Source organism: Bos indicus x Bos taurus, chromosome 17 (assembly GCF_003369695.1).
Source record: "Bos indicus x Bos taurus breed Angus x Brahman F1 hybrid chromosome 17, Bos_hybrid_MaternalHap_v2.0, whole genome shotgun sequence".
NCBI classification, from domain to species: domain Eukaryota; kingdom Metazoa; phylum Chordata; class Mammalia; order Artiodactyla; family Bovidae; genus Bos; species Bos indicus x Bos taurus.
In genome coordinates, this window is record NC_040092.1 from 19,939,084 (window position 1) to 19,963,361 (window position 24,278).

General features: G+C 40.1%; 1 protein-coding gene across 3 annotated transcripts in view; it reads left to right on the forward strand.

Moving 5' to 3' along the window:
* Positions 1-21,227, forward strand: part of KNTC1 (kinetochore associated 1) — a 70,504-nt gene extending 49,277 nt beyond the window's left edge. For 2 of the 3 annotated variants that reach the window (XM_027566907.1, XM_027566908.1), the window contains exons 45-64: positions 325-414; positions 2,355-2,526; positions 2,613-2,671; positions 2,802-3,018; positions 4,185-4,258; positions 5,319-5,529; positions 5,649-5,758; positions 8,103-8,149; positions 9,535-9,613; positions 11,407-11,525; positions 11,903-12,038; positions 12,685-12,780; positions 13,159-13,215; positions 14,961-15,015; positions 15,329-15,392; positions 15,759-15,888; positions 16,973-17,062; positions 17,538-17,683; positions 18,718-18,808; positions 19,936-20,184. In XM_027566907.1, the coding sequence (XP_027422708.1) occupies positions 325-414; positions 2,355-2,526; positions 2,613-2,671; positions 2,802-3,018; positions 4,185-4,258; positions 5,319-5,529; positions 5,649-5,758; positions 8,103-8,149; positions 9,535-9,613; positions 11,407-11,525; positions 11,903-12,038; positions 12,685-12,780; positions 13,159-13,215; positions 14,961-15,015; positions 15,329-15,392; positions 15,759-15,888; positions 16,973-17,062; positions 17,538-17,683; positions 18,718-18,808; positions 19,936-19,953 (2,061 nt within the window). In that variant the 3' untranslated portion in view covers positions 19,954-20,184. Of the gene's footprint in view, positions 1-324; positions 415-2,354; positions 2,527-2,612; positions 2,672-2,801; positions 3,019-4,184; positions 4,259-5,318; positions 5,530-5,648; positions 5,759-8,102; positions 8,150-9,534; positions 9,614-11,406; positions 11,526-11,902; positions 12,039-12,684; positions 12,781-13,158; positions 13,216-14,960; positions 15,016-15,328; positions 15,393-15,758; positions 15,889-16,972; positions 17,063-17,537; positions 17,684-18,717; positions 18,809-19,935 lie in introns of all 3 variants that reach the window. The other variant, XM_027566906.1, reaches the window with a different exon arrangement.
* Positions 21,228-24,278: the final 3,051 nt, after the last annotated feature.

A 24,278-nucleotide genomic window follows, 5' to 3' on the forward strand; every position in this document is an offset into this window, starting at 1 on the left:
AAAGACAGAAATAGAATTTTAATTTAAAAATCTTATAAAATTGTAAAATTTTGATATGTTTATTTTTCTAGGTTTTTAGTCCTTTAAGAACATTTTTCTTTATTCAACCAACTTTGCCTCATTTCCAGATGTTTTAAAGCACATGTGTTTATTCTAAGAGTTGATTTTAGAGATAAGAAAATGTTAGTTCATTTTTTAAAAGAATAATCTAATACGGTAATGCACTGAGGTGTTATATTTGTAATCTGTGCCAATGAACATAACTAGCAACATCAACCAGCCTGGCAACATCTTCAGTTTTGATGTATTTTTGTTTTTATGCAGTTGGATCCCTATGACTATGAGATGATTGAAGTCGTCTTGAAAGTCATAGAAAGAGCTGATGAGAAGATAACCAACATTAATATTAATCAGGTATAACAAATATATCATAGATTTTAAAGTTATGTTTTTAATTTAGATCATTTTTAAAAATTAATGTTATTTAGTGTCTTTCTGAACTGTTCTCTGAGCTCCCTTGAAACTGTACATTTTTTTTTTTACTCTATTTCCTTTTCTTTAAAGGGATACAGAGTAAAAAGAGTTTTTTATTCTCCATGTTTTATCTTATTTTATTTTTTGGCCACGCCTCTGGCATGTAGGATCTTAGTTCCCCAACCTGGAATTGACTCTGCACCCCTTGCATTGGAAGTCCAGAGTCTAGTACAAAGTCTTAACCACCAGAGAAGTCCCCTCTCCATGTTCTATCTTAATCCAGTTTTTGTCCTACTGAGGCAATTTAAAACTCGCCAAAAGTACAAAGCCACTAAAAGACTGATATAGAAGAATTAAGGCAAAAATATTTGTCATCTGGCAAAAAAATCCCAAAGCATGTAAGACCCAGAATCAGATTTAGCTTTCTATATTAGGTAGGTCCTGGACTCAATTCTATTTGAGTTCTTGCAGTAGCTTACTGGGCTTCCTCCCTGGTGACTCAGATGGTAAAGAATCTGCCTGCAGTGCAGGAGACCCAGGTTCAGTCCCTGAGTTGGGAAGATTCTCTGGAGAAGGGAATGGCTACCCACTCTAGCATTCTTGCCTGGAGAGACCCATGGACAGAGGAGCCCGAGAGCTACAGTTCCCGGGGTCTCAGAGTGGGACACGACTGAGCAACTAACACTTTTTAGTAACTTCCTATTCTTTTACATATTTTGGTCATAGGAGCTTATATATTTTCTTAAATTAGCTTTTAAAAATCAAAAGAAAATGGGTTGATTTAAAAAGTAGTACAAGCCCCAAGGATTTCCCAGGCATTCCAGTGGTTAGGGTGCAGCACTTTCACTGCCAGGGTTCAATTCCTGGTTGGGGAGCTAAGATCCTACAAGCCTTTGCTACTGCTGCTGCTGCTGCTGCGTTGCTTCAGTCGTGTCCGACTCTGTGCGACCCCATAGACGGCAGCCCACCAGACTCCCCCGTCCCTGGGATTCTCCAGGCAAGAACACTGGAGTGGGTTGCCATTTCCTTCTCCAATGCATGAGAGTGAAAAGTGAAAGTGAAGTCGCTCAGTCGTGTCCGACTCTTCACGACCCCATGGACTGCAGCCCACCAGGCTCCTCTGTCCATGGGATTTTCCAGGCAAGGGTACTGGAGTGGGGTGCCATTGCCTTCTCTGTACAAGCCTTTAGGTATAGCCAAAAAAAAAAAGTTATATGAGCCCCAAAAATATAAGATATAAATTTAAAAGAAGATGCATGTGTGCACAGTTGCTCAGTCGTGTCCAACTTTTTGTGACCCCATGTAGTATAACCCACCAGGCTCCTCTGTCCTTGGGATTTTTCAGGCAAGAATACTAGAGTGGTTTACCATTTCCTTCTCCAGCAGATTTTCCTGACCCAGGGATCAAACCCGTGTCTCCTGCATTATCAGGCACATTCCTTATCACTGAGCCACCTGGGAAGCTACAGAAGCCCTAAGAGAGGACATAGAGGATTCATTTTAGATCTACTGCCTATGTACTTAAAGTGAAATCAAGTATTTTTTTTTTTTTTTTTTGAAATCGAGTATTTTTAAGATACATCTAAAACTATTTGAAGAGAGTATAGAGAACTTCGAACTCTAGAGTATAAGACATCCCACCAGCAACAGTGTTGCTGTGGTTTAATTTCCAGTGGAAATTAGTGTAATTTCTTTAATAATCACAAAATTTATGGTTTAGAAGACTAGTATAATAGTTTTAAAGGTAAAACTACAAAAGGTTTTGATCATCTTTATGAGGAGAGACTGTCCCAGGAATCCTGTGATGGTATAGAATTAGACATAAAATGCTTAACGATTAGTTTAATCTCACAGGGAAAAACCTTTTTATTTTAATACAGGCACTAAGTCTTCTGAAACACTTGAAGTCATACAGAAGAATTTCTCCCCCAGTGGACCTAGAACATCAGTATATGTTGGAGCACGTCATAACTTTGCCATCAGCTGCCCAAACCAGACTGCCTTTTCACCTAATATTCTTTGGCACAGCACAGAGCTTCTGGAAAATTCTCTGTATGTTCATTAACCTCTTTTGAATTGTCCTGAATAGCCAAAACCTTTTCCATAGGTAAATCATACTATCTTTGTTTCCTTTCCAGCTACAGAACTCAGTGAAGAATCCTTCCCAACCTTGCTCTTAGTTTCCAAATTAATGAAGGTAATGGGTTACAACCGTGAAAGTCGTATCTTTGTTCTGTGATTCTTTCAGCCCCTCTGCAGAAAAATTTATGTAAAGCCCATAAAAGTGAGCATATAAGTCAGTCATATAACTTTTCCCTTCTTTGAAGTTCTCTTTGGACACTCTGTATGTGTCTACAGCCAAACACGTTTTTGAAAAAAAGCTGAAGCCCAAGCTCCTGCAGTTAACACAGGGTAAATCCTCAACACTGATTAACAAGGAGATAGCCAAGATCACGCAAACCATCGAATCCTACCTGTTGTCCATAGTTAACCCAGAGTGGGCCGTAGCCATCGCCATCAGTCTTGCCCAGGATGTCCCAGAAGGTATGGATTCTTCCTTTAATTGAGCTTCAAGTGGTTGGCTGTGTTGTTTTCGTAACTTGTTAAAAAAAAAAAAATGATGCTCCTTTCATTTCCTTCTGTTTCTTTTAAGGAGAAGAAGTATGATAGCTTAGAAATGTATGGGACTCCACTGGCAGTGCAATGGTTAAGATTCCATGCTTCCAGTGCAGTGGGAGGAGTTCGGTCCCTGGTCAGGGAGTTAAGATCCCACATACATGTTGCGTGGCATGGCTAAAAAACTTTTTTTTATAAAAGTAGAGAAATATATTTGCCCCCCTGTCCTCACTTGTAGCACTGTCATATGTTAAAGAGGCACCAGTGAGGGGACTTCCCTGGTGGTCCAGTGGCTAGGACTGTGCTCCCAGTGGCAGGGGGTCTGGGTTCAATCCCTGGTCAAGGAACTAAGAGCCCACATGCTGCAACTAAGAGTTCAAACGCCACAACTAAAGATTCTGCCTGCCACAAGTAAGACTTGGAGCAGCTAAATAAATACATTAAAAAAGAAGAGGCACCAGTGAACTAAGCAAGATGCAATGTTGCTTGCTTGGCGCTCAGTGCCAGAGGCACTGCCTAACTTGAGTATAAATTCATACTCTCTCATGTCTAATCATACGTACTTTCTGTAACGAAACCTTAGACACTGTCTCATGGTCAAACAGGTATACAAACACTTAAATAACTTATATAACACTTATATAAACTTGCCGTGTTTTCAGTTGTAACAAAAGTTGAAAATAAGTAATTTTTCTAAATGCTCATTTGTCAAAAACTGGTTAAAAAAAATAAAGGGTATTCATAGAGTACTGTGTAGGTGATTTGGAAAGATATCCGAGATATATATTCAGTGAGAACAACAGATTATGCTCCATATATGATCTTATCCCATTTGGGATAAAACACTTGTACACACGTGTGCACACTTGCACACAGAGAACTTCTGGAGGAATGTAGAGGTCTAGGGAATGGGAATAGAAGCTGCAGAGATGGCCCTCTGTGGACTGTGCTTCCTGCTTTGTCTCCTGTCCTGCTTAAATTGTTTTTTTACAGTGAGTATGCCTTCCTGTTGTTTTAAAACTGGCTAATTTGACTAAAATACATTGTCTTGAAAGGATTATGATTTCTTTTAAGTCTTTTCTTTATCTCTTTAGGTTCCTTCAAGATGTCCAGTTTGAAATTCTGCCTATATTTAGCTGAGAGGTGGCTTCAGAATATTCCATCTCAGGTGAGTCTGAACTGTAAGATGGGAGGCTCCTCTTTCTTTCTTTCTTTCTTAAATTGAAGTATAGCTGATTTACAATATTAGTTTCAGGTGTACAACATACCGATTCAAAATTTTCATAGGTTATACTCCGTTCATAGTTATTATAAAATATTGGTCTATATTCCCTGTGCTGTACAGTGTATTCTTGCAGCTTATTTACTTTATTCATGGTAGTTCATGCCTCTTATTCTTGTGCCCCTCCCAGCTTTCCTCTCCCTACTGGTAAGCACTAGTTGGTTTTCTCTATCTGTGAGTCTATTTCTGTTTTGCATATATACTCATGTGTATTTTAGATTCCACAGATAAGTGATGACATCATACAGTATTTGTCTTTCTCTGTCTGACTTATTTACTAAGCATAGTACCCTACAGGTCTGTCCATGTTGCTGCAAATGGCAAAACTTCATTCTTTCTATGGCTAAGTATATTCCTTTATATATATATATATGTATACCTCCAGTACTCTTGCCTGGAAAATACACACACACATCACACACTGTATCTTCTATAGCTGTTTATCTCTCAGTGGACACTTAGGTTGCTTGTATATCTTTGCTATTATAAATAATGCTATTATGAGCATTAGGGTGCAGGCTCTGCTTTTTTTTTTTTTAAGGTTCACATTTCTATTTCTTTTTTAAAACTTATTTTTAATTGGACGATACTTGCTTTACAACACGGTGTTGGTTCCTGCTGTACCACAGTGAGAATCAGCCATAAGCATACATATATCCCCTCCTTCTTGAACCTCCCTCCCCTGCCCTCATCTCACCTCTCTGGGTTGTCAGAGTCCACTTTCTTTTTAATTTAAGTTGTGCTCTCTAGCATCCCTTTTCAGCCCACCCTGGTGATAGATATTTTCAAGGGTTGGGGACCTAAACTGGAGAAAGAAAATGAGGCTTGGTGTAGATTACTAAGGTTGTAACTAAGGCAGGAAGGGACCTTGATTGATAAAGATAGATTCTTAGTCTCACTGAAGATTTAGAAAACAAGTTTCTGTTTGCTTGGAATTTTTTAAAAGGATGAGACACGTGAAAAAGCTGAAGCTCTGCTGAAGAAGCTTCATGTTCAGTACCGGCGATCAGGCACGGAAGCTGTGCTCATAGCCCACAAGCTGAACACTGCTGAGTATTTAAGAGTGATCGGAAAACCAGTCCATCTCATTGTCAGTCTGTACGAACATCCCAGCATAAACCAAAGAATTCAGAATTCATGTGGGAAAGATTATCCTGGTGAGGGCAAAACTCTTTTTGTATCTTTCCATCCAAGGAGAATTATCCTTTTGATTCCCTGGTATCTTGCATTGAAAACTTGGGGTTCTTTTTTTAATTCTTTATCTTAAATATCTTAGATATTCACACAGCTGCTAAAGAAATAGCTGAAGTCAATGAAATTAATTTGGAAAAAGTCTGGGACATGTTGTTGGAAAAATGGCTGTGCCCGTCCGCCAAACCTGATGAAGTAAGTGCTTGCTTTGATGGTGTCTGTTGTTGAGTATGAGCCAGTGGCGTCTTCTCAAAGAAGAGGGTGATTATTTGTCTCGCCATGATATGACTTCTCATTAGAAGCACAGGCTCTTAGAAGAAGGAACATTTGAGCATTTTAATACCTCTGTTATCTGATGAGTTTTAATGAAGTTGTTTACTTTTTCTTTTCCTTTAAATATTATTTTGCAGCTAGTCTGTCTTTTCTTTTTTCACTTGCCAGTATTTTTTTAATTGAAATATAGTTGATACATTCTTCCTTTTAATTGATGGTTTCAGATGAACTGTTATATAATAGAAGTGGCCTATGCTTAGACTTGATGGTCATACGATTATTTTTTATTTAGAAATAAGTTTAAAGGTACAGAAAAGTTGGAAGAATAGTACAAAAGAATTAGCTGTGTATCCTCCACCCAGATCTGTCAGTTTTTAAACATTTTGCCACATCTGCTTCGTCATTCTCCCTATGTTTACCCGTAACATTTTTCTGAACCCTCTGAGAGTAAATTCCATGTGTCATGCCCCTTTACCCTTAATAATTAGGTGTGTAATTCAAAGAGCAAAGATTTTTCTCTCATTGAACCACAGTATAATTATAAAAATCAGACACGATTTTGATAGAGTATTGATAAAATACATATATGTATATGTTTGTATACTTGAATTTATGGTCCATGTTACAGTTTAACCAGTTGTGCCAATGATGTTCTTTATAGTAATTTTCTCCTCTGAGACCAGGATCTAATCCTGGGTTATGTGTTGTATTTGTCATGTCTGTCATTTCTTTTACTCTAGAACAGTTCCACAACTTTTCTGTCTTTCATGACACTGACATTTTTGAACAGTTCAGGCTTGTTATTTTGTCAGCGGCCCCTCCCCTTGGGCTTTTCTGTGTTCTCATGATAAGACTGGAGTTTTGCATTTGGGGCAGTATGTTACCTGGGTGATAGGGTGTCCTTCCCAGGGTATGAGGTTTAGAGGCACATGATGCCTCTTTGCCCAAATAGAGGATGTGAATTTAGATAACTTGGTTACACTGTTGTTTATTTCTCTCAGACACAGTTACTATATTTCCTTTTGTAATTACTAAGGGAGGTGTTTTGAAACAGTGTAATATCCTGCTCTTCTCCACATTCCTCCCTGCACCACCCATAGCCCTTACTTCTTTTGTATTGATGATTCTTACTTGACTCTTATCTGTGCTGAGACTTTGTCTTTTTTGGAGGGTGCAGACTCTCTGGTTTGCAAAATGTCTCATTCTGGATTTATGTTTCTGATGTTTCTCATGATTAGATTCAAGTTGTGGATTTTTAGCAATAATATTCTGTAGGTGATATGTTCTCTTCAGTGTATCACGTAAGGAGACACATAATGTCAGTTTTTTAGAAATAATATTAGCATCTAAATTTGTGATGGGATTCAGCATTCCAAATGCAAAATTCTCTGCACCGTTTCTTCTCAGTTTTCAGGGAGAACTTACTTAAGGAGATTCTGTAATTCTTCTGTTCACCTAGGCAGGTATCCTTAGAAAAAAATGTATTTGTAAACAAATAGTATAACTGATGTGACATTAGCTTTTCAACTCATGGTTTTTATATCACTTGTAATTCAATTTAATAAGTATTTTGTAAGTGTTACCAAGAGCAAGGACCATGTATCAGTGGAAACAGAAGAGTTAGAAGCATATCCAGGCCACACAGAATCTATGGTTGACACTCAAACCCCCATGTTTTAACTTAATGCATAAATCTGGAACACTAAACTGAAATCCCTGTGAGACTAGAAACTGTATTTATACACGTAATGCACCTAATGCATTTCTGTGTAAGTCCCCATAAATATGTACTGAATTAATGGACAACTCATACAATTCACAGTCCTTTCCTTTTAAAAGTTACCCAATGAATGTAAACTCCAGGAGGACAGGAATATTTGTTTTGTTCACTCAGGGAACCCATGTGCCCAGAATTATGCCTGGTGCGTGGTAAGCACTCAGTATGTATTTGTTGACCGAATGAATTTGAGTAAACCCATTTTTAAAGCAAGAATCTTCTCATAAAGTGATGAATTACACTAATTTCTTATCTGTAAATGTAATTGTTTTATAAGTCTTTTTTTTTTCTTTGTTGTCACCAAACATGGAGGTGCTGGGAGTTGAACCCCAGGCCTTGTGCACACTACGCATGCACTCTGCCACTGCACCACCCCCTCCTGTAAATACAGTTTTGCATGTTGGACTTTTTCATTTAATGGACTTTCATAATCTTATGTAGTCAATCAATTTTCTTCTGTTTTTAACTTGTTTATCCACTTTTTCAAAGACACCATCAGAATTGTTTGAACTTCAAGAAGATGAAACACTACGAAGGTATTCTTCCTTTACTTATATTTGTCTACACCCTGTTGCCCAATAGGAATCTTACCAATGATTTTAAAACCAGTGGTTTTAAAAAAGGCTTTCTTAGTATAACTTGGATCAGAACCTCTGAGAAGAATCAGTTCACTGACACATGACTATGAGTGTGTTTAAATATCTCCAGTCAAATAAATAAGAAACAACCAAGGTCCAGGGTTTCTGAATCCTCTGTGAGTTCGTACATTTAGCAGAGAATGTACTGTGAGCAAAGGAAAACTCTTGTGTAGCCAGGACCCTGACCCCAGACTTGGACGTGTTCTCTGTCCCTGTCAAGCTAGGCTGGTTCAGATATGGGCCACCAGGATTCCTTTTTCACGTCTAACCTAAGACAGACCCAGAAAGGCACACTGGTGTCACGTACTATAAGTCTGGTTGGTAATGGCTTGCTCTCTTGAGCAGACTTATCAGTGCTCAAATCAGAAAACATGGTAATCCGTTAATGACGCTTGGCTTAGGCATGGGAGAGGGAGTGGTGGCATGCATGCCAGCTTCTTGCCGTTTTGGTGTAGGCCAGAAGTGTCAATGGTCGGGTCGCTCATGAAGCTCTACACCCCACATCAGCCGTGGAGATCCTATAGTAAGAGAGGGTATAGGAAGATAAGCCCCAGAAAAGGATTTCTCCTGATCTGGGCAGAACTGGTCTAGTACCCCCTCCAGGCTCTCCTTCCCTCTGGGCACTCCCTCGTCTTTGCTTAGTCCTTCAAGAGCAAGAACACCTTTGAGCAAGAGGAAGCTCCTGGAGCATCTGACCGAAGCAGCCAACACGGAAAGGCTTAGGGGGAATAGTTCATAGAGAAAACTTCCAAGATGGAGATCCCAGAGAGTAATTCATGGCAATTTCATAACTTCCTGTCTTTTCCCACTAGAATCTCTATCCCTTTTTCCTCCAATTTGCCTGATCCATCTTGCCCTTCTCTTGGGGGCTGGGGGGAAGGCAGGCAGTCTGCCCTGCGTCCCGAGGTTAAAACGTGCCACTAACAAGGTCCTGTGAATTAAAACACAAGTTTCCATGTATAGTGGTGTTCAGTGTACTTTGCAGCTATGGTTTGTATTAATTTCTTAACCAGAGAGATTTAAACTATCAGAGGTTGCTTAGCCATTTCCTAGATGAGAAGAGTGAGGCCTATCTTTTGTGTCTTTATTATCTTCTTTAGCTGTGAAGGAACCCAAGAACAGATTAAGCATCCTTTAAAGAGGAAAGTAAACAGTGGCCTTGACCCATAGCCCTTCAGGCCTTTGTTTGGGCTGTCTGATGCTGTTTTTTTATGGATAATAAAGCAAGTCTCTAATCAGTCACTAAATTAAAATCTAAATGTAATAAAAAAATATTTTTTCAGAGTCCTGTATCTCCTTCTGTCTCGTCCAGTTGATTATAGTTCAAGAATGCTGTTCATCTTTGCAACATCAGCCACAACCGTAAGCTCTAAAAATTTGGTCAGAACTCATTTTTGTATCTCATATTTCAGCTTAACATTTTTTCCCTGCATATTTACTATTGACAGATGACTAAGATAATGCTTTCTCTGTACTTTCTCAAACTATGTCTTACTCTGTAGATGAGGTTTGTAGTGTCTGCTGAGCTCCATTTAGTGCTGGCTGCAGAAACATCCTATTTTGCAAACTGAGTGGTGCAAGCGTTGGCAGTTCCCACGGGTTATCCATGTTCACTGTCCTAACACCCTGGTCCAGTGTTAGTCATTCAGTAGTGTCCAATTCTTTGCAATTCCATGGACTGCAGCCCACCAGGCTCCTCTGTCCATGAGATTTCCCAGGGAAGAATACTGGAGTGGGTTGCCATTTCCTTCTCCGGGGGATCTTCCTGACCCAGGGATCGAACCCAGGTCTCCCGCATTGCAGACACTTTACTGTCAGAGCCACCAGGGAAGCCCCCAGTCAACATTCCTAATACCAGGGACCCCCAGCCAGCAGGAGTGAGAGAAGTCTCCACTCTGGTCTCCAGGCCCTGCCTGACCTGTCGCACCCCCTCCCACTAAACTCTTAACTAGTCAGAACTTCCCCTTATCCCTAAAAGCATGTGACTTCTTTGACCTTCAGGCCTGTCTGTATGGGAATGCTCTCTGGGGAACTTTCCTTAGCGCTTCATGCTCTCATTGCTGAAGGCTCAGGTTTGCTCTCTGGTCAGGGAGCTGAGATCCCACAAGCCACAGGACGTGGGCAAAAAAAAAAAAGTGCACTCTGAGGCAGTTGGAGCTGAGGGAAAGGAAAGATGTAGGTCAAAGGATAGAAGGAAGAAAGAGGGAAAGGCTAAGATGCTGATCGTTTGTTCTTGATGACAAGCAGCGTGAAGGAACTCCCTCTTTCTCTTGCATCTTAGTTTTATCTGATAGTTATCCTGGCAAGTAAGTAAAAATGATATTCCTTGAAAAAGTACCAGGTTCAGCTCCCAGCTCAGTCATACAAGTGCTTTTCCCTGAGAAAATCCTCACACCGCGTTGTGTTTATGTGTACTTCCTGTCATGTCACGTGGACATTAATGAAAGCATTTTGATTAATTAATAATGTGTATGCAAATGTGAACTCAGTTATATATTAATTTTGACTACTTCATCAAGAACCCTCTTATGTGGACATCTCCCTTATTTTCAATACTGAAAATGTGAAGAATGCAGTGGCTTTCACAGCAGTCGGGTGTTCCTAGCATTCACCCACCAGTGCTTTTGCACCATGAGTGCAAATATTGGGTTGGTCAAAAAGTTTGTTCGAGTTTTCCCATAAGATGTTAAATAACATCTTATGGGAAAAACCTAACCTGAACTTTTTGGCCAACCTGTATTAACAAAGTGTAAATGGTAGAGTCCATCATGGTATTATTATGAAAGTGGTTCTCACCCTGTTCTTTCTGAAAGACTGTGAGGAACCCTTCAGCCCTCAGGCAGGGGACCATGGAACACAATTTGAGAACCACTGAACCCCCTCCCCCAAGGGCAAACATAGACTTGAATCTTTCTTTCTTTCTTTTTTTTTCCCCTAATTTGGCCATGCAAATGGCTTCAGGGATCTTAGTTCCCCCACAAGGGATTGAACCTGAGCCCTGGGCAGTGAAAGTGCAGAGTCGTAACCACTAGACTGCCAGAGAATTCCTGGCTTTAATCTTTTAAAAACCAACATGGCTCAGGTCACCTAAATTGAAGCTCAGTTACCCAACTAAAACCCACGGGTGCAGCTCTGAAACTTCTTTGGTCTTACAGATGCTCAGGATGCACCAGCTCACTTTCGCCCACAGAACTCGAGCCCTGCAGTGTCTCCTCTACTTGGCTGACAAGGAAACTATAGAATCTCTCTTCAAAAAATCCATCGAAGAAGTGAAGTAAGTGGAATTTTTAAAATTGTATTAATAGAAAACGGGTCACTCTTTGGAACCATAACTTTTAAGCCTCTTAGTTCAGAAGATTACATTAGAGGGGCTGTGTCAACAAGGTGCTCTTGCCTCGAGTGTCCTGTTCTGGCAGAGAGGAGACAGGCCCTGAAGGACATCTTGTTTCTCTCGAATCTTTGAGACTTTCAGAAACTGAGTGTTTTCTTCATTTTCCTCCAGTTGATTTCTTTCTAATATTTCTCGACTATATCTTAGAAGCCTAAAACAGACATGTAATAGACCAGTCCAATATTTCTAAGTGTTGGCTTTTATTTTAAACGTAAATGTGGCTAGTGAGGAGATTCCCATTTCCTGCCTCTGTTTTTCAGATCTTACTTGAAATGTATAACTTTTCTGGCATCGTTTGAGGCGCTGAATATCCCCATCACCTATGAATTATTTTGCAACAGCCCTAAAGAAGGCATGATTAAGGGTCTTTGGAAAAACCACAGCCACGAACCCATGGTATGTACACCAAGATACCTGCAGTGGCGGCCTCCATCGTCTCAGATGCTGCCTGCCACCACTCAGATCCCTGAAAGACAGATCCAAAGAAACCCTTGATTCCTGAACAGGTCTGCTGTTCTGAGAGCTTTCCTGTTTTCCTCTCCTGGCTGGTGACACGGCAACTTGGAAGTTGCCTTACCTCTCTCCCAAAAGCCTAAGGCCTGAAGCCATCCCTTCCTACCAGGGCAGGGTGGTGGGGGTAACGCTTTTTTAATCCACCCCAAGCCTGTCTGTCCTCATCTAGACAGACTGTCCTTGTGCAGGAAGTTTTGTTCCTCTTCCTTCTAGTTACCAGTGGGAGTTCAGTCTCTGAGGCAGCTGGAACCCAGGGCAGGAAGGATATGCGGCCAATAGGCAAACTGTTCTAGGACACAAGAAACAAAGCGGGGAGGAGGAGGAGCCTGAGATGCTGTTTGTGAGTCCATAACATCAAGAAAGAAAAATAATTTTTTTCTTTCCCTAGACAGATGAGGGTCTTCATTGAAATTAGGCAGTAGACACAGGTTGGCTGTAAGCATATTTTGTCTTCAGCTATCCTACCTTTTCCAAAGATGGTTGAATTTACTGGTGTCTTGATTCAGTATTTTTTTTTCCCCTGCTTCAGGCAGTAAAGTTGGTGACTGAGCTTTGTTTAGAATACAAAATCTATGACCTGCAGCTTTGGAATGGACTCTTGCAAAAGCTTCTTGGCTTCAATATGGTAAGTAAAACTCAGTGCCTTAGACTGCGGTATATTTTAAAGATTTTGCACAGCATCTCCTAAACATTTTGCACTGATACTTGTTACTGAACAGAAGTATGTGGAAAATGTTCACTCTCATTTGGTTCATGCCCAACTTAAAGAATGTGGCATGAGGCCAGAGAAAGTGCAGTCTCAAAACTGACATAAATTTCACTTGAAACATACAGAAGATTCCCTGATGTCTTTTGATGTTTGTGGATTTATAGGTGACCTTCTCTCCTGACCCTCAGAGAAGATACATTTGCCTGATATTCTTTGTGAAAGTTTCAGACTCCTAGATTGGACTTTGGAATTTTTCATTTGGTAATCTTCAGAACTTTTGTTTCATTTTTTCAGATTCCTTATCTAAGGAAGGTTTTAACAGCCATTTCTAGCATCTATCCTCTGTGGCAGGTATGTAGTTTTCTAAAATAAATTTTATAGAATTTAATCTTTAGACTCACTGACCTTGTGACTCACAGGTACCCTGGATTAAGTAGTCAGTTCCTCAGTGAAGCTGCAGGGTGCTGTTCTATTAAAATGGTGCCTGGACCAAGAATACTCAGCTCAGACTTTGCCTTCCCCAAGACATCACTTCCCCAAGTCCCCTAAGCCTCATGAATCACATCTCCATTCATGCCCTTAAAATACATGGGCTCAACTATAACTCTGGTCGTGGTATAATGTATTTATTTTTAAAACATTTATTTACTTATTTATTTGGCTGCATCAGGTCTTCGTTGTGGCATTTGGGCTTAGTTACCCTGCAGCATGTGGGATCTTAGTTCCCTGATCAGAGATTGAACCCCTGTCCCTTGCATTGCAAAGCAGATTTTTAACCACCAGACACCAGGGAAGTCCTGGTATAAATTATTTAAATCACACATGTGACTGCCCATCTTGGATTTTGAAGATTCCTAAAGTCAGAAACCCTGTCTTATTCATCTTTTCTGCATTTCACGTGTTGTTCACATACACAATCACTGTACATATATGTAATACATATAATATATAATACGTGAGTGCTGAGTCACTTCAATCCAGTCATGTCTGACTCTTTGTGACCCTACGGACCGTAGCCCACCCGAAATATATATTTTATTCTTAGTTTGGTAACTTAGAACATATGCTAAGTAAAACGTGAAAATTTTCCCTTACCACTTCCCTTCATAATCTCCCCAGGAGTGACTCCTGTTGACAGTTTCCTTTGTTCTCTTCTAGAGTTTCCTAGTATCATCTAAGCAGGTGTATGTGTACGTGCGTGTGTATATTGTGTGTGTGTGTGTTCATTTTTGTACATATAAATTAAATCACATTCCAGATGAAGTGTTTTTTTCCATGTAACGATGGTATCTTGGAGATTGTTTCCTATTAGCATGTACAGATCTCCTTTTTTATTGAGATATAATTCACACGTAAAATTTACCCTTTTAAAGTATACAATTAAGTGGCTTTTAGTATATTCACAGACTCGCAGATAGAGAATACAAAGAAGTGATTACCAGAGAGAAATGGGGAGTGGCAAATTAAGGCTATAGGACTAAGAGATAGAACTACCATGTATAAAACAGATAAGCAGGACTTTCTTGGTGATCTAGTGGCTAAGGCTGCACTTCCAAGGCAAGGGGCCCCGGTTCAATCCCTGGTCAGGGAACTAAATGCCACCACTAAGAGTTCATGTGCACAGTGAAGATCTTCGATCTTTCATGCTGCATCTAAGACCCAGTACAGCCAAAATAAATAAACAAAAACAGATAAACAGCATGGACGTATTACATAGCATAGGGAGTTATAACCATTATCTTATAATAATCTTTAGTGGAGGATAATCTGTAAAAATACTGAGTCACGATGTTGCATACCTAAAATTAATATTATAAATCAACTATAATATAGTTTTTTTAAATATAAGAGAGTATTTTACAGAGCAAAAAACAATAATAAATCAGCCAGGATTATGTGTTAATATCCTAAAATATATAGTATGAGGAATATTCTAGAATCTTGATGCTCTAGAACAGGGAAATGGCAACTTAAGATTTTGGTCTTAAGGTCAAGAATATAAGCCCTTAAATGCTTAAATGTATATAGTTCTGTGACTGCAAAGCAGAGTTCATAAGACCCCAGACATGAGTTCTCTGATACACGTGTCTCCACAGGTCCCCTACTTCGGCAGAGCTTGGCAGTGTGTGGTTCAGATACCACTGCTTTCAGGTATTTTTCTGTCCCCTGAAATGTTGACAGTAGCCTTTTATAGTTTTGTATATAGACACATTATTGGGTTTGCTTTGGTTTCTTTGTGTGTGTGGTTTTTTTTTTAGTGTGGACCATTTTTAAAGTCTTTCTTGAATTTGTTACAATATTGCTTCTGTTTTTTATGTTTTGGGTTTTTGGCCATAAGGCCTGCCGGGATCTTAGCTCCCCAACCAGGGTTCAAACCTGTGTCGCCTGCATTGGAAGGCAAAGTCTTAACCAGTGGACCACCAGGGAGGTTCCTAAACACATGATTGTTGCTTTTTATTTTCAGCCTCTTGTCCTTTAAGCCCCAGTCAGCTGTCAGATTGTTGTGAGAGTCTCATTGCTGTTCTAGAGTAAGTAAAATATTTTTCCTACCCCCCAAATCAAATTTGTTGCTTATAAAATTCCTTTCTAATAAACGTACCTTATGAGTAATGCCTTTTTCCTAGGAAGTTAAGCACACCACTTGATTGAAAATAAAATATCTCTATTATTTTTACAGTGTCTACTTTCTTTGTGCAGTGCAGCTAATGAACTTATATTCAGTACGCATTCTCTAAAATTTGTACCTAGTTTTAATGTAAATATAGAGTACCTTTTGTGATTACTGTAAATCATATAGTTAGATCATAGATTTTTAGTCTTCTAAGTATTTGTTGCTCAACATGTATAGACTTGAATCCGACAGGTTATTAACTAATTAACATGCTCTCTTGAAGATGTCCAGTTTCAGATGACCTCGACATGATCAGAGTGGCCAGACAGTATGTCCAGTTAGAGCTTCCGGCTTTTGCATTAGCGTGTCTAATGCTCATGCCCCACTCAGAAAAAAGGCACCAGGAAATAAAGGTATCTGACAAATTACTCATCTGGGGCTGCCAAAGAGGTGGAAGGTCTCACATTGCATGTCCCCTGCCAAAGATAGCACTTCGTTTTCATCAAACCTGTAAAGCATGAGTAGGATAGAAGGTTTGTGTTGGGGTCTAGTGGGAGGTATGACTGAAAGATAGATGAAGGCTTATCTTAGAAAGCCTTAAGAGGAGTTTGGACCTTATTCTCTATCAGTGGAAAACAGTGAATTTTCCTGCAAATGCAAAGTGAAATGCTCAGGCGGTATTTAGAGGGAAGTAATCCACTTGGGCTTGATCAGAAGAGAGAGGGAGCAAGAAGTAAAACTCCTAAGAAGCTCTTGCATTTGGATAGAAATTCATCTCACCTGATGCACATACACCAGCCTTGTGACTAGGCCAGGGAAGCTTGAGGAGGTGAGTGCCCAAAGGAGGGTGGTGGCAACAAAAACAAACCAGAGGAAGATGGCTTGAGTGCAGCTTGACTTGGTGATTAGTTGCGGAAAATAGAAAAGTCAGGTTGTGTGTGGGTGTCTGAAAAAGGCACATGAGCATTCTGAGGACAGAACTTTTAAAAATAGCTCCCATCCCCTTTATACTATAGAATAAATAGAACAAAGCATTTTGAACTGTTTTACAACGATTTCCCCATGGGTAGATAAGCCAGTTCATAAAGATCTATATAAATGAACACACGTATTTTTTATTTGTCACATGCTCTATTTGTTTCATTTTTTTCCCAAAGCCATCTGTGCCTGTCCTTGACTTTGTTCTCTTTTGACTAGTCTTAAACTCATCTGTTGATGCTTTTCAGAGTTTTAGTATTTAAATAGATTCCTTCTGGCACTTAGGATGACAAAATGTTTATTAAACAGCTCTTTGCCATTGAAATAGTTATTTGTAAAATGCTTTTTCCTTACTTCAGTAATTTTGTTGTTGTTGTTGTTATAGAGGCGGTCTTTTTTCTGTACTAGATACGCTTTAAGATATTTCAAATGTAAATACGAAAACCTTCCAGGTTTGACAGAAATTAGTAGTGATTATACTTTTCTATTAATTATATTTTGACTTTTTTTTTCCTCCAGAATTTTCTGAGCTCGTGTGACCCTCAGATCATTTTACAGCAATTAGAGGAGCATATGAATACTGGCCAGTTGGCAGGGTTTTCACATCAAGTAAGTGGCAGTTTCCTCTCCCTTTTGTTATGAAAAATTTGTTATTAGGAGGTAATCAATTTTCCCCAAACCAAGATTAAGCTGAAAACTCACCATCTCCATCTGTTTGTTAATGTATACAATTACGTCACTCTCATTAAAGCCTTAGTAAATTTTTAAAAGTCAGACACCCTGGGTGTCCTGTTTACTTCTGTGCACAGTGGAAAATCTGTAGCCTTCAATGCTTGTCACTGTGAACAGATTTTCCTCAAAAAAAATCCTGAAATGCTTAACAACAACAACTTTTAATTTATTCACTGTATGCTAAAATGGGCCAAAGCAGTCCCCCCCACCCCCCAGCCCACTGCCTCAAAAGGAAGGCTTAGTCACAATGCAGTGATTATTTAACATCTAATTATCACAAATGCTTTGATATTGAAGGAGACAGTGTGGCATTTAACACATTTTGAATATGATGATACCTGTTATTCTATAGATTAGAAGTCTGGTGCTGAAAAATATCATAGATAAGAAGGAGTTTGGGATTTTGGCAAAGACAAAATACTTCCCAGTGTTGAAATCACACATGATGAATACCAACAACATCACTGAACTCGTAAACTATTTGGCAGATGAGTTAAGGTAAGTTGATAAAATTTTTTTAAGAACAACTTAATGTAAAAAAAACAATTTAATGTAGAATATCCTAAAATTTATCTTTACTTTGGAGGAAGATATCAGATAATTATAAAGCTATTTGGTTGTAATTAAAGCTCTGAATATTAAACTGTAGCATCACTACATTATGCATACCATACTGCTAACACATACTCAGAAGTAGCTGTTTTGTAACCCAGTCTCTTGGAACATGAACTTAGAATCAGACAATTACTCAAGCTGCCTGAAATCCCAAAATAGGCATCTCACAGTCCTGCTCTAAAACCCAACATTACAACTTTACTCCTTAGACACTTGACTAGAGGCATGGACAACTGGATATAACATCATTTTTGCTAAGCTTATCTAATTTTCCAGTACCCACAAGTTTAGAAATAGTATCCCTTGGGATGGTGTTGGGAGCAGATTTGGAAATTAAAAAGAAGGGCAAAATGAGTTGGCACTGAAAAAAGAGAAAGCTCAGTCAGGACTGAAATGTTTCCAGATCCATCCCTACGTTTGTTTGGTCTAACTGTGCTGATCCCTGGGAAGTGTCTCTTTCTTAGTAGCATGCCATGGATTTCTTTTTCTTTTCTTTTTAAAATTTTTATTTCTTTTTTTATTTGGCTGCACCGGGTCTTAGTTGCAGCATACAGGATCTTTAGCTGTGGCATGCGGAGTCAGCATGTGGGATCTTAGTTCCCTTTCCAGGGATCAAACCCTGGTCCCCTGCATTGGGAGCATGGAGTCTAAGCCACTGGATCACCAGGGAAGTCCCATACCGTGGATCTCTTTCTGCTTGTTTACCGCCTGTGATCCAGCCGTAATTACAGGTTGTCATTTATGAACAAGTAGTATTTTTTGCGGTGCGTTGATATACTACGCTGCACATACTTTAGGTGTGTCATGTGATAGATCTTGCTGTACACCTGTGAAGCCACTGCCATAGTCGAGATGGCAGACCTACATATCACCCCCACATTTTCCTTATGCCCTTCTTCTTCTCTTTGGTTTCATAGTTTAGATGACGCTTCAGTCTTTATAACTGAATATTACAAGCATTGTGGGAAGCCCATACCACCAGGCACCACTCCCTGTGAAACTCTGAAGGTAAATCTGGCCCAAGTTACTGGGTTTTAACCTGACACCATTTCTGTTTCTAGGGTCTTGATATTGAACCAGCCTGTTGTGAAGATAAATGTGTTTTTATGTACAAACTGCCTGTATTTTCACATTTCACTTTTTGTATGACAGAGTCCCAGACTCAGAATCAGGAGGTCTTGGTTCCACTCATTTGTGCCAGGAAGCAGCCGTGTGGCCTCAGGCCAGTTGCTGTACCTGAGTGGCCTGCAGTTTTCAGATCTGGCCCTCCCAGCCTCTCAGGTGCTCTCAAGAATCAGGACTCCTTGTGGAGTCTTGTTTTTAATACAGGAGCAGGTGACAAACCAAGTTTTATTGTATTTACTTATTTGGCTGCACCTCAAAGCTTGTGGGATCTTAGTTCCCCACCGAGGGACTGAACCCCGGGCTCACAGCAGTGCAAGTGCAAAGTCCTAACCACTGGACCACCAAACTAAATTTCAAAGCACATTGATTAATGTTGTGCTGGAGTTTCCATTGCTTTTATTTCTTTTTCTTTAATTAGCTAAGACATACATGTCCAGTATAGAAAAACAAAAATCTGGAGGAGAAAAAAATAATAATAACAAAAAAACTGAACACTTGAAATCTCAGTAACCAGAGATAAGATCACTGTTTACATGTTCGTGTGCATTCTTCCAAATGCTTTTGTGTATAAAAACCACACATAAATCATTTTTACTCTTGTTCTGAACTTAAGTATAAGGTAAAATTTTTCATTTTGATTGTGTTTTGGTAGTTTTAGTAAACATTATTAGGTTATTATGGTTTTTTCTTCCCTCGGTCCAGATCAAGCATATTAAAATATTTAGCCTACATTTTGTTAACATCCATTAGTAACTTCTTTCGTTCATTTCCAGTCTGTTGTGATCAATGACATAAGATTACCTTTTTCAAAACGGGAGAGTATTGATTCAGGAGACAAGTTTGTGGCCCTTAAAATGTATCTGTTTTTCTCTGATCATAATTGTCTAAAATGCAAAATAACCTCATACATAGATTTTTAGCAATATAGTTGTCTTTTCTGTAGTTTGTCAAACAATTTTCTATTTAAAACACTGACACTCATAGAAATGCTTGTGTTTCTTCCCATTTAGATGTTTAATGGATCCTAATAGATCAAAGTTTTTTCAAGAAGAACAAGAAGTTTGGAATCTGTTAATAACTGACACTATTTATTACAGTTTTTAAATTGTGCAATCTGTGTGCAATAGCTATTGTCAAATATTCCCCGAGAAGTAATAACTAAGATGCTTAGTAACAGCAGAACTGCCTCATAAACAACTCATGTCCCAAATTAATAAATCTTTTCCTTGCCAGTTACGTGCATAACTGGTAGAGACTCAGTGTTTTTGTACTGTATATGAAGAAAAGTATTTTGCTCTCCCAATAAGTAAAGCAACTGCTTACATCCTTTTCTTCTACCTATGTAAATAAGAATATCAGTCTCTTTTTTTTTTTTTTAAGTCTTTATTGAATTTGTCGCAATATCGTTTCTGTTTTATCTTTTGGTTTCTTGGCCACAAGGCATGTGGGATCTTAGCTCCCTGACCAGGGATCAAACCTGTGTCACCTGCATTGGGAGGTGAAGTCTTAACCACTGGACCATCAGAGAAGTCCCAGAATATCAGTCTTTTTAACTGATAGTCATTCGAGTAAATATGTCTATAATCTTTGCTGCCGTGCATATCCATCAGTGGCCAGCTAGATGTACAGAAACCACTCTGGATAGTTGAAGCGGAGAAGGATTGAGTGTCAGGAACTGATTACAAAGGTGTCAAGAGGACTGAAAGGCAAAAGGGAGATGAAGAAGGGGCACTGGAGAAGCCGAAGGAAAGGAGCTATTAGCCTAACATCAGAACCTACCTTTGGGGACTTCCCTGGCGGTCCAGTGGTGAAGACTCAGTGCTTCCCATGCAGGGGGCTCGGCTTGCATCCTTGGTCCAGGAGCTAAGATCCCGCAGCAGCACATAAAGTGGGGAAAAAAAGAGAAGAAGCTGCTTTCGCTCCGAGCCGGGGGTGCCGCTGTTCCAGAGACTGAGCCTCCTCCCCCGGCACTGCTGCCCCTGCAGCCCTTGGTTATCCTCCGCTCGTGCTGCACTGCCAAGCCCCTTCCAGTAGGGGAAAAAACAGCAGCATTTTGCTTTCAGCAACCTTCTAATTCCCGTGCCTGTGCCAAGAAATGACAGAGCTAAACAGAAGCCATCTGGCAAGGAGCCTGAGAGATGAAGGCTGCAGGCTGTAAGCCCCTGGCAGGACAGGAAGGAAGCTGGCTGGAAGGGCTGCGTGAAGCTGCAAACCTTCAGCAGTACCCAGCACACAGAAATGTTAATCACACCTCTTTTGGTTCTACTTGTGAATAAACTGAAGCTGATAATACTAGAATTCATTTGCCTTTGTTTGGCTTGTTGAGAAAAATATTTCTGTATAGGAAAGTCAACGTAATATGATCAAAAACCTGGGTTTTGGATAAATAACAAGTCTGGGTTTGACCCCCCTGGTTCCATCACCTACTGTGATTTCCAAAGGTCTTTACGAAACCCTATTCCTACCAGAAATAGATGTCTCCTTTACTGCATCCTCCCAAAAAGTGGGCAGTTTTTCTTTTTAAACTTTTTGCTAATTTGATCAGTGAAAATAGTGTCTCGGTATTTACGTTTGTATTTCTTTAGCATCTATGTGATTAATCCTTAAGAAAACTGTAATTATAAGGCTGAGCTCACAAGTAGAGCCTGTGATTGTTACTCTTGGGCATAAATGTGCAAGGAACAAAAGGGTCATGTGGTGGCACCAGAACTTAACAAATGGAAATGACCGTTCCCACTTCAGCAGTCCCCAACCTTTTTGGCACCAGGGACCGGTTTTGTGGAAGATAGTTTTTCCACAAATGGGGGTCGGGGGGGCGGGGGTGGTTTCGGGATGATTCAAGCACGTTACATTAATTGTGTGCTTTATTATTATGACATTGTGATGTATAATGAAATAATTACATAGTTTACTATAGTGCAGAGTAAGTGAGAGCCCTGAGCTTGTTTTCTTGCGCTCAAGCAGTAATGTAAGCAATACGGAGTGGAGGTAAATACAGATGAAGCTCCACTTGCTCGCCCGCTGCTCGCCTCCTGCTCTGTGGCCCAGTTCTTAACAGGGCACCTACCGGTACCGGTCCATGGCCCAGGGGGTTGGGGACGCCTGCACTTCCTGGACTCAAGCTGGGCTAAAAAGGATTTCTTTCTCCGTCTTAACACTGGTTTCATCGTTCAGAGTAAATTTCTGGATGTCAACTAGATTTATTGTAGTGATCACTTCATCAAATATACAAATGTTGAGTTATGTACACCTGAAACTATTATTACATGTCAGTTATTCCTCAATACAATAAAATAATTTTAGATTAGGAATCGTATCAAATAAATTGGTGGAAGATGAATAGACATGCACATAAGTTCTGATAGGTAGCAGGTTAGCTTTTTTTTATTATTATTATTATTCTATTTTTCAGCTGTAGCGGGTCTGCTTTGCTGCCTTCGGGCTTTCTCTAGTTGAGGCGAGCAGGGTCTACTCTTCATTGCAGTGTTTAGGCGTCTCATTGCAGTGGCTTCTCCTGTTGAGGAGCACAGGCTCTAGGCACACAGGCTCAGTAGCTGTCATGCAGGGGCTTAGTTACTCCTCAGCATGTGGAATCTTCCAAGACCAGGGATCAAACCCCCGTGGCCCTTGCATCTTCAGGTGGTTTCTCAACCACTAGACCACCAGGTGAGCCCACAGGTTAGCTTTTAATATGCCAATGAAGTGGTTTTTTGCTATATAAATATACTTGAATTTAAGTTCAAATACATAATTAGAATCTTTCTTGTTATGATATTTATTGTATTTTTATTAGCCATGACCATTATTTTTATTTTCCACTCATCTCCATACAGCCATTCTCCCTCCCCTTCCCTAAGCATATTCTAAAAACTCAGGCTCAGTAGTTGTGGCTCATGGGCCTGAGAGCTTATGGGCTCAGTAGTTGTAGTGCGCGGGCTTAATTGCTCCGAAGCACGTGGAATTCTCCCAGACCAAGAATCGAACCCGTATCCCCCATACTGGCAGGCGGATTTACCCACTACCACCAGGCATGTCAATAGACAAAGATCTTGATGAAATTTAAAAATTTTATATTCTGGGACTTCCTGGTGGTCCAGTGATTAAGACTCCATGCTTCCACTGCAGGGGGCGCTGGTTTCGTCCCTAGTCGGGGACTTAAGATTCCCCACATGCCCATGTAGCACTGCCCAAAAAATTATATTTTAAGACAAGAAAAATTGAAACAAAACTTTATCTGCTTGTGTTGGCCTCCTCCCTCCCCTCCTTTATGCATCGTGTGTCTGCATTATGAGTTAACCAGACCTACCCTGTGGCAGAAATACCCGCTCAGCCATAAAACCCAATTTTTCTTCTTCTGGCACTAGCCGTGTAACTAGAAGATACCATTCCTTTCTCAGTCCTATAAAGTGTCATGATGACCCACCACTGACATTGTATGTGCAGATATCTTCAGTGAGTGCTATGTAAAATGCCAATATATTGGTTTCCTTATAACGATTGGTTCTGTACAGACTGGTCAGACGACCTGGGAAGATACTGGGCCACACCTAATGGAAGTTTTTAGCTTAAATACTTATGACCTTATTGATGTTACTAGCTATATTACATGTATTCTGCCTAATTCACAAGATTATTGTTTCTTGCATGGCCAAATGCATGACTGATCCTCAGATAAAATGAATGACTTTGAGGTGATGGATAATATTGTTCTATAAGATCAATGATTGTAATAGTGTAGCTCTAGATATGGAAAGAAACAACAGGAAAGAACCATTTTCTAGACCATAGAAGACCAGTAAGACAGGTAGTCCAGAGGCCTTTGGTTATAGCTAATAGGGCCTAGTCCAGTAATGTGTGTGTGTGTGTGCTCAGTCATGTCTGTGACCCCATGGACTGTAGCCCACCAGACTCCTCTGTCTATGGAATTCTCCAGGCAAGAATATTGGAGTAGGTTGTCATTTCCTTCTCCAAGTCCAGTAATAACACAGCCCCCCGCCCCCTAAAAAAGAAAGGCCCATCAATGAAATCCACCCCTGACCTAGAAATGAACATGCCTAGCATCGTGGGCAATGGCAACCCACTCCAGTCCTCTTGCCTGGAAAATCCCATGGGCGGAGGAGCCTGGTGGGCTGCAGTCCATGGGGTCTCGAAGAGTCGGACACTACTGAGCGACTTCACTTTCGCTTTTCACTTTCATGCATTGGAGAAGGCAATGGCAACCCACTCCAGTGTTCTTGCCTGGAGAATCCCAGGGACGGGGGAGCCTGGTGGGCTGCCGTCTTTGGGGTCACACAGAGTAGGACAAGACTGAAGCGACTTAGCAGCAGCAGCATCATGGGACAAATTGGTCACA